This window comes from Petaurus breviceps, unplaced genomic scaffold, assembly GCF_028583685.1.
Source record: "Petaurus breviceps papuanus isolate PSGF00001 unplaced genomic scaffold, PetGlider_PUasm1.0 90721, whole genome shotgun sequence".
Lineage (NCBI taxonomy): Eukaryota > Metazoa > Chordata > Mammalia > Diprotodontia > Petauridae > Petaurus > Petaurus breviceps.
This window is the reverse complement of record NW_027187322.1, coordinates 366,574-376,018: the sequence shown is the minus strand read 5'-3', so window position 1 is coordinate 376,018 and position 9,445 is coordinate 366,574. Positions and strand designations below refer to the sequence as shown.

Here is a 9,445-nt window from a genome sequence, read left to right as displayed (position 1 = left end):
CCCCCCTCTTCTCCGGCCCAGCTCCCCGGAAGCCGGAAGTCCCGCCCCCTAAAGCCTGGTCCGCCCCGGTATTTCCCCACTCCCTTCTCTTGCCTGTCTCCTCGGAGGCCGGAAGTCCCGCCCCGGAAGCGGCGCTCCATGGCCGGATTTGCTGGGCTGGTGCGGCGCTTGGGCCGCCTCGGGCCACCTGGAGCCTGCTGGGCTCGGGCGTCGCTGCACGAAGCGACCCCTGCGCGGGACGTGCTGCTCTTCGAGCACGAGCGCGGCCGCTTCTTCGCCTTCCTGGGCCTCTTCTGCGCCGGCCAGGGCGTCTTCTGGACGTCGCTGGCCGCGGCAGCCTTAGCCGGACCCGGGGCCGGCGTTCAGAGCCCCGAGGCCGAGGGCGGCGTTCAAGGCCCCGGGCGTCGCCCCAAACCCGGCTCGGCGCTCTGGCGCTACGGACTGGCCGCCGGCTGCGCCTCTGTGGGTGAGAGCCGGAGCCTGGGGCGGGCGGCACATCTGGGGAAACTGAGGCCTGTACCACCTGCGCCCCACGGTGGGGGCCCCAGAGGATCCATCCTTGGGGGCGAGCTGGGGAAGGCGGGGACGCCCGGGGTCAGCATCCTAACAGACGGGGCCCGGCCTGATCTAAGGCTCGGAGGTGGGCCCGTTACCTAGGGCTATTTCCTGCTTCTTAGGGAGGGGCTTAGTGAGTGTAAAGCGGTGCCTCTGCTGACGCCCCGGAGGAGGGGTCCCGGCACCTACCTCCTGTCCCTCACCCTGGGTGTGCCCCTCCCACTGTCATCTCTGGACAGTGCCAGCCCCTGCCTCACATGGCTGGCCTCCCTCCCCAAGCTTCCTCTTGGTGTCCCACTGTTTAGCCACTTAGTGCCTGATACAGCCAGTGCTTAGTAAGTAAGTGCTTCCTGACCCATGCTTGGGGAGAGCTGGTAATTCTAACTCCTAGATCCCTGCAGGGAACCCTGGCAGTCACCCCGTCCACCCCTTCGGGGCCCGGATCTGACCGTGACCCAGCTCACCCACCCCTGTCCTTCCCCAGGTTTGCTGGTGCTGGCTGCGGGGCTGCTCTTCTCCCAGCGCTCTGTACGCTCCGTGCTGCTCCGGAAAGGGGGGCAGCAGGTGACGCTGACAACGCACGCACCCTTTGGCCTGGGTGCCCAGTTCACCGTGCCCCTGCGGCAGGTATCCTGTCTGGCTCATCGTGGGGAGGTGCCAGCTGTGCTCCCTCTCAAGGTCAAAGGCCGCCGCTTCTATTTTCTTTTGGATAAAGCTGGACGTTTCCCCAACGTGAGGCTGTTCGACATCACCGTGGGAGCATATAGGAGCCTGTGAACCCCTGACCCTTGTTCCCCTGGTGGAGACCCAGTAACAAATAAAACAGGAAAGCCAGATGTAGATCCTTTTGTTTTCATTCATCAGGAAAGGTCACTTCTAAGGTGAAAGGCCTCAATGTTGGGCTACAGAAGCAGCAGCAGCAGGACAGTGGATGAGAGTGAGCTGTTGGCATTTATCTCCCTCAGAGGGAGCAATGGGGGAGCCCCCACAGCTGCAGAACAGGGGCTGCCAGTCACAGGCACTTGGGTATCCAGTCTTTAGTCAGGAGGTCTGAATTCCAACTTCTCTTCAGGGGCGGGATGGGCGGGCCCCAAAGAGGGTATCTGTTTCTGAGCTCCACTCAGGGTCCCCTTGTTCCAGGGGCCGGTATGGGGGGGCTTCCCACTTCCACTGCAGTAGCTGCAATGCCAAAAGCAGGCACCACAACACCAGGGTCACCCAGGAGGAAGCCTATACGGGAGTGCAGAGAGGAGGGTGGGTGCCTGAAGCCTGCCACCCACCCTCAGGCCCTCCCCCACCGTTCCTGGGCCCTCCTTACTTCTGCATTATACAAGGTGGAATAGAAGTGTAGGCCAGCTCCAGGAGGTACCCAGGGAAGTTTCTGGGCATCAGAGCAGCTGCACAGGCAAGAGAGGCTTGTTGAGCAAGGCTGGGGGTTCCCCAGGCACTGGGCAATGGGGCTGGGATTTCCCTGGAGGGAGGAAGCTCTCCCTCCTAATGCAGATGGGGCCTCGAGGTGGCGAACCGGAAGGCAGCTTTCTATGTACCAGGGCCCATGGCCTGCGCCCAACGGTCCCCACCCAAGCCTCCTCCCAAGGCAGTGCTCCTTCCATCTTCCCCCCATTGTGTGTCCACTGGACATGGTGATGGCCAGAAGAGCAGGCCTCAGCCCTGTGTCCCTCCTTGCCTTCCTCCCAATGCCCATTACCAGTTCACGATTTTAAAGCGCATGATGGAGGCACAGAGGGTCTTGGTGCCAAATCGCAGGATACAGGATGACACCAGGACCAGGAAGATGGCTGCAGCCGACAAGCCCAGAGAGATGCGCAGGCCCAAGGGACTTCTGCAGAGGAAGAAGGAGGAACTCAATGATGCTCCCCTTCCCCAGGGGCGACCCCCACCCCCCACCTCACCGACAGTCACCTGTGAGAATCTTCCAGGCAGCTGCTGTACGTCCAGTAGAACAACAGCAAGAGGCTGTAGAGGGCCAGGAGGCCGGAGACCCCTGCCACAAAGTAGCAGAGGGAGGGGGCAGAGGAGCTGGACAAGGAGAGGGCAGAGCCATTCCAGAGGGCGGAGCCATAGACAGGACACTGGCCATTGAAGGAGCCCTAGGGAGACAGGCAGATTCAGGGGCTGGCCAAAGTAGCAGGCCTTCTGGAAGGTCAGGGAGCCAGCGCCCAAGTGGCTTCCATGTCAAATTCCACTCCTCTGTCCTTTCACAAAAAATGGTCTGTAGGTGCTCTCCCAACATTCAATGGACCGACATGGACAGGGGCATGTTAAGAACACACGCTTCGAATGAAGGACAATTTTATCTTTATATACTTGACTGAATGAGGGAAAATGGTAGAGCTGGCAAAGGGCTGGCCTCCGATCCCACTGCTGCCACCTCCTGGGCAGGGGACCCTCGGCCAGGTCTCTGACCTTGTCCCTGCTGCCGGGACTCCAAGACTGGAGAAGGGCTGGACACAGACTAACCTGCAGTGACTGAAGAAATGTTCTCACTGGGTATTCCCTATGTCAGTGACATAAGAGCGCCAGGCCACAGGACAGCATGAGATATTCCCAGAAGACTGTGCTATATGGAAGCATCCAAGGAACCAACCAGGAAGGAAAGAAGCAAGGGAGGGGAAGGAGGGAGGGGGGAAGGAAGTGAGGAGGGGAGGAAGAACTTGCAAGCAGACCTTTCTAAATGAGACCTTTTGGGGCTGGTCTCCCCACAGCAAAAATAAGCAATTTAAAACTGTACAAAGCCTTGGGCACTCCCACTGCCTGGAATTCTCTCCCTCCTCATCTCAGCCTCTAGCTTCCCGACTTCTTCTAAGTCCCAGCCAATATCCCACCTTCTGCCCAACCCTGTCCTCCTAAGCCTTCCTTCCACATTCGCTGTCTACACTAACCAGCTGTTTGCATATCATCCCCCATTGGGCTGTAAGCTCCTCTGGAGCAGGGACCATCTTTCATCTCTTTTGTATCCCCAGTGCTTAGCACAATGCCTGGCAAACAGTAGGTGCTTAATAAATTCGGGGGGTCCTGATGCTGAGAGAAGAAAAGGCCAGCAGACTCAGATACACAAGGGTCCTACCTAGGCCCTCAGGCCGCTGGCTGTGCAGGCCTGGCCAAGACAAGTGACAAAGGCCACAAGACCCATCTCTCCTTTTCATCAGCACTCTATGGACCAGCTGTTCTGAGAGATTGTAGACTTGTCTAAAGTGACCCAACACCTTCTGGGTTCTCACCATCTTCATTTCCAAGCAGCACCCTCTGCTCCTTGCTCCCCAGGGAGGCTTCCTTGGCTAACAAAAGGTTTTTTTTAAGTTCAGCAAAACCATGTGGCATGTCAGAAGTGGGACTCAAGCCCAGTTCTGCCTCCCAGGTCAGGGCGTTGTACATGGCACCACAGTGGGGCTCACTATAGCTGAGAAGACAAAACCCAGCTGCCAACGGCCCCTGATCAAATCCAGCCTATCACAGCCCTCCAAATCCAGAGTGCTGTACACACGAAGACAGCAGACATATCCTGGTAAATGGGTGGTTGTGGGGAAGGGTCTGCTCTGTCCTAAAGGGGTTAAACAATCATTGTTTTTTGAATCTAAGTTTCAACCTGGCCCAAGGGGTGGCTAGGATCTGAATGAATGGGGCTGCATTTGGGGGAAATAAAAAGTCCAGGCTTCTCAAGCCAGGAGCAGGGCAGGGGGCCAGGCAAAGCAGGGCTGGACAGGGCTGAGAAGGTGCAGGGGAGGCAGGGCAGGGGGACAGGCAAGGCAGGGTTGAGCAGGTCCAAGGAAGGCAGGGCAGGGGACCAGACAAGGCAGGGTTGGACAGAGCTGAGCAGGTCCAGAGAAGGCAGGGCAGGGAGGGCCTTTCCCCGAGTGGGAGATGGGGAACTGTTTGTTCCTCCATTGGCACAACCCCTTCCTGCCCCACCAAGCCTGTGGGTTTCTAACCTCAATGCTATTTCATTTCCTTCTCATCCTAAACCCGGGTAGAAATCAAGTTATAAGTGATCACTATGGAATGTGATAAAACCTTTACCAAATCAAGATTGGAATGGCCTCCAAGGTCCTGAAGTTGTCCTCTAGCCCAACCCACCCTGGGACATTCTCTTCAGGAACAAATTCCTCCTCACAAAGCCTGAAAATCTGTTCTTCAACAGTCCCTACCCATCCCTCCTAATACTGCCCAGGACAGAGCCTAGACGCACAGCCCAATCCTTCACGTACTTGGAGGCAGACATCATGCACCCTCAAAAACACTGCGAACGACTTCAGGGGATTGTCCTCCAACAGTATGAACCTGAATAGTCATAGCAAAAAACTGGAAAGAAGGTGAGTGCACATCGACTCCGAGCCTGGCCAGACAGTCTGGGGTAGCCAAACATGATGGACTAATACTATGCATCAAGAAAGACAGCCACAAAGAAGCATCAAAGACTTCTATGAACTGAAGCAAAGTGAAGTCAGGAGGACCAGGAAATGACAATGATGTAGGTGGAAAGAAGTGAGTGCGTGGAAAACAGGGTGACTGTGCTTGCCCCCAAAGGGAGGGAAGAGAAGGTGCCCCCACCCCTTCTGTGCAGGGGATGGAGGGAAGGGGCGCTGGCAGGTGCAGGTGCCAGATGCAGACTTCTCAGTCAAGTTACTTTTGTTCAACTTTCTCCTCCTTTTTGATTCTTTGTTACAAGGAACAGATAGTTCTCTAGGAGTGATACACTGAGACAGGTAAGGCCTTGCTGGAAAAATGTCAAAGGGCAGCAACGACGTCTTTAAAAGACAAACCAGGATTCACACAGAGCTCCTGACTCCAAAGCACGGAGGACTCTAGGGCTCAGAGCCCACTTCCGTTTGTTACTGGGAGGGGGGGCCCTTTCCCAGGGCCTGTTTCCTCCTGTCTTCCAAGGTCCCCTCCAACTTTGTAGTGAGAGCCTAAGCAGGTCCTTATAAGGTGGCAGCCACTGGCCGGGCTCAAGAGAGGTGGGGTGCTTCCTGGACACCCAAGTCAGAGGAATGAGAACACCTCCCCCAGCGGGGGCTACAAAACCTCATGGGCTCAGTGCAAAAAAAACCAGCCCGGCCACTTAGGGGCCCTCGGGGTGGGGGCGGGGCTGCTCGGCAGAGCCGCTTCTGTGCCCCCCCCCCCCTCAACTGAGCACGTGCACAGGTCTAGGCGGTGACATTTCACACAAGAGTAAGATTGTAACTGGATACAGCGAAGCTGATACATGGAACTACTCCAGGCGACTCGTGATTCGCACGGCCCGGACCCGGCCATAACTCAAGCCCCTCACTGTCCAGGGGGGTAAACTGAGACCAAGGAATCCACCCACCCCTTCGCTGTCCAGAGGGGGAAACTGAGGCCTGGGGAGCAGACATCTAACGGGGGAGGGGGCGAGGCCGAGGACAGTAGAAGACCTAACAAGCTGGGGGGCCTGAGAGACCAGGGAGTCCACCCACCCCCTCACCGTCCAGAGGGGAAAACTGAGGCCCCCCGCCCCACGGCCCCCACCTGCGTCCGGAAGATTGCGGCGGCCACCACGGCCCCGGCCAGGAAAGCAGCAGCGAGGAGCAGGAGCTCTGCACGGTGCAGCCCCGGGAGTGCCATGGCCGCCCCGCCCGGCCAAGCCCCGCCCACCCTGCGCCCTCGTAGGCCCAACTGCCTCACACGCACACAACGTCATCACGCCGGCCTCTACCTCGGCTTCCGGCAAACCTTTATTTACACACGCCCCGCCTCCCGCTGCACGCAGAGGCTCCGCCCCTTTGGCTCTAGCGAAGGTTCCGCCCCCGCCTCCTCGGCTTGCAGGTGTAGAAACTGAGGCCTGGTCCACCTCTCCCCAGAGCCTCAGAGAGCGCCATGTTCGGTGCAGGAGCCCGGCCGTGTAGGCCCGCAGAACCTAAGGGGAAGTCCGGCCTGGACGCTTCATTACACAATCGGGCCTAGATGGAGGGGCGGAGCCTGGAAGTACAGGTAGTCCGAGAGGGGGCAGGCGCTCCCTCGTTCACTCCCTCCCCGCCCCCTCACAGCAGGAGGTAAAGCCAGCACCAGTCAGTGGAGAGGCAGGTCGGGGGCGGAGCCTGGAGCAGGGTCTCATTTGTTTCCTCGCCCAGCCCCTGCCCCGCCCCCTCACAGCGGGAGGTAAAGCCAGCACCAGTCAGTGGAGAGGCAGGTCAGGGGCGGAGCCTGGGGCGGGCGCCCCTGCCCCGCCCCCTCACAGAGGGAGGTAGAGCGAGTAGTCCGACAGGAGCCAGCGGCGCGCAGGACGTGCGGTGCGGCCGATCATGGGTAGCTTCTGGGCGTAGCGGGATGCCGGGCTGGGGCCCTGCGGAGGCGGGAAGGCTGTCTGGAAGAGGCGGCCGCGGCAGCGACGGCCCGCCTGCCGCCCAGCGATGATGAAGCGGAAGTGCGGGGCGCCCCGGGGGGCGAAGCGGCTCTTCTGGAAGACGTCGCGGGCCCCCGCGCACAGGCCCTGCTGCCGGGGCGCCCCCCGTGGCCGGTGCACGCGGGGCAGGGGCCGGCTCTCGGCCGCCGCGGGTGCCGGGGCGGGGGCACTGGCCGGGCCGCCCGGGGTGGCCCCACGGGGGCTCTCCTCGTCCCGGGGGCTGACCGTGGCGCTGGCCGTCAGCTGGGGCATCTTGCGCACGGCGTCGGCCACGGCCGCCGGCTCCTTCTTGGTCCCCGGGGGCCGGGCGGCCGTGGGCGCAGGCTGCCCGGTGCCGAAGCGGGTGGCCAGGCTGTCCCCGAAGAAGGCGTAGAGCTCCCGATAGGTGTCCCCGAGTGGCACGGGAGGAGCTGGGCTCCCCAGCCCCGGGGTCCCCGGAGCCAGGGGCGCCCCTGGCCCGAAGCCCGGTTCCCCGGAGGGCGACTCGTGCAGGAGGAGGCCGGTCCAGGGCAAGTCCTCCGGGCGCCGGCAACTGCGGCCGCGGCCCGGCTCTACAGCCTGCGCCTTCATCTTGAGGAGCCGCTCCACGGCCACCTGTGGGGGGGAAGGGCAGGTTGGGCATGCGGGGGTAGGAGGGAGTGGGGCCCACCCCCACAGTCCATCCCCTCACCTAAGCTGAGCTAAACCCCCTTCTCCCCACAACGTCACTCACCAGGATGGCTCCATACACTTTGTGCCCATCCGCCTTCACCTGAGCATTGGACACGGAGTAATCATCCAGCACAGCCTGCAGGTTGGCCCAGTAGGTGGAGAGGTGTGGGTACAGGACACGCTCCACAGCCTGCCAGAGGGAGACAAAGTCAGTCCACGGACTTTGGAGGGTCATTCTTGCCCCACAGCCTCTGCTGGCCCTCACCGCATTTCTGAGGAGCCTACTGGATGCCCAAAAGGGTCTGGTCCCAAAGAGGTCCCAACCAGCCCAGAGATGGAGAACCCAAGATGGGGCAGAGGAGACACAAAAGGTGCAGGGATGGCTGGCCCTCAGCTCTGCCCCCAGCACACCTGTGCATTGGGCTCTCCTTCCCAGAAGAGAGTAAGCACCTCAAGGGTAGCACCTGGCTTCTCTGACCTCTGTATTCCCAGCATCTCCCCAGGCCTGACCAGACCCAGTGCCCTGGGAGATCCTCTGAGCGCTAAGCCACTGACCTTACCTTCCAGCCCAGGGCGTGCAGGCCCACCACGGCCCCATAGTGAGAGCAGAGAGGGCGCACAGGGTCGGCCAGCACTTTCTGCAGTGACAGCAGGATCTGCTGTGATAGGCCATTCACCAGGTCCCCATGGGTCCTGTTGGAGTCAGGATGGCAGGGAAATTGTCATCAGCAAGGAAGCAGGCTTCAGAGAGCTGCCGCCCTCCCACTGACCTCTTCTAGGATATGGCCACGAGGGGAGCAACCCCACCCCATCCGTGCCAGCCTTCCTCTTTTGGCTCCCACAAGCTCCAGGGCCCCCTACCAGAAAATGTGGCTGAGCAGGAGGGCGGCTCCATCACGCAACGTCCAGTGGTCATTCAGGGGATTGATGGAGGCAGCCAGTGGCTCCAAGACACAGTAAAGAACACTGCCCACCAGGGAGCGGACGTAGGGCCCCAGGCACAGGTGAGGGTTCCGGAGCAGGCTACGTGCCACCTGCAGCAGCCGGTGCAGCTGCTCTAGGTCATGGCTCACTGACTTCACCTGGGAGGAGAGGAATTGAACAGCAGGCTGTGACCACGGGGAAGATTGTGGCATCCATTCCACCTGATGCTGAGTCCTAGGGCTGAGGGGAAAATGGAGACAGGAGAAAGAAGCCAAGGACCTGTATGTGTGATGGCATCACAAGGCCTCAAATCCAGAGGGCAAAGAAGACCTTGGAAGCCCAAACTCTGCCCTTTCCAGACAGGGAAACCGAGGCCCGAGTGAAGTGCTTTGCTCAGGGTGATGGTGGGATTCAAGGCTCTATCTCTGCTTCTCATCAGTGAATTCTCGCCCCCATCTGGAAGGTGCTTTGGGCTTTCCTGCCTCCAGCCCAGCTCAGGCAGCTCTGACACCTGGAAAACCTGCAGGAGTGGTGCTTGTCCCCAATCCCTGAACAGCCCAGAGGTGACCCTGGGCCTTGAACACCAGGCCAGCAGGCCCAGGCAGGCTGAAAAGGCTTCAGGTATGAGCCCAGCATCATTCAAAGACCAGCCTGGCCTAGTCCAGAGGCAGCCACAAGGGGAAAGTTATTCTGGAGGTGGCAACACTCAAAAAAGCCAACCACTGAGTCATAGAGGAAGGGGGAGTGGTATGCATCAGTGTTTGTACCTGTCACATGAAAGACCCTGCCCTTGATCAAAGAGCTTCCATGCTTTCCCCTCTCCTGGCTCTCCTCCTCCTCCTGTCCCCTACCTGTCCTCTCCTCCTAGACTCTGCAGCTATAATCTCCACTGTGTGCCAAACCCCCTGCAGCTATAATCCCTACTGTGCCCCC

The 9,445-nt window shown here is 60.1% G+C and overlaps 3 protein-coding genes across 6 annotated transcripts in view; 1 reads left to right on the top strand and 2 right to left on the bottom strand.

Annotated features, from left to right (window-relative positions):
- The first annotated feature begins 102 nt into the window (after positions 1 to 102).
- TMEM223 (transmembrane protein 223) lies at positions 103 to 1,389 on the top strand. The gene is made up of 2 exons (XM_069066166.1): positions 103 to 466; positions 1,040 to 1,389. Exons 1-2 carry the CDS (start codon positions 139 to 141, stop codon positions 1,330 to 1,332), a joined length of 621 nt encoding a protein of 206 aa, XP_068922267.1. The 5' UTR covers positions 103 to 138; the 3' UTR covers positions 1,333 to 1,389.
- A 2-nt stretch (positions 1,390 to 1,391) lies between these two features.
- On the bottom strand, positions 1,392 to 6,217 carry TMEM179B (transmembrane protein 179B). The gene is made up of 5 exons (XM_069066165.1): positions 6,064 to 6,217; positions 2,479 to 2,666; positions 2,264 to 2,398; positions 1,874 to 1,952; positions 1,392 to 1,785 (listed from the first exon to the last, which is right to left on the bottom strand). Exons 1-5 carry the CDS (start codon positions 6,157 to 6,159, stop codon positions 1,624 to 1,626), a joined length of 660 nt encoding a protein of 219 aa, XP_068922266.1. The 5' UTR covers positions 6,160 to 6,217; the 3' UTR covers positions 1,392 to 1,623.
- A 17-nt stretch (positions 6,218 to 6,234) lies between these two features.
- TAF6L (TATA-box binding protein associated factor 6 like) overlaps positions 6,235 to 9,445 on the bottom strand; it is an 18,186-nt gene continuing 14,975 nt past the window's right edge. For all 4 annotated transcript variants that reach the window (XM_069066161.1, XM_069066163.1, XM_069066162.1 and 1 more), the window contains 4 exons: positions 8,450 to 8,670; positions 8,149 to 8,281; positions 7,650 to 7,778; positions 6,235 to 7,531 (listed from right to left, as the gene is read on the bottom strand). In XM_069066161.1, the coding sequence (XP_068922262.1) occupies positions 6,767 to 7,531; positions 7,650 to 7,778; positions 8,149 to 8,281; positions 8,450 to 8,670 (1,248 nt within the window). In that variant the 3' untranslated portion in view covers positions 6,235 to 6,766. The remainder of the gene's footprint in view (positions 7,532 to 7,649; positions 7,779 to 8,148; positions 8,282 to 8,449; positions 8,671 to 9,445) is intronic.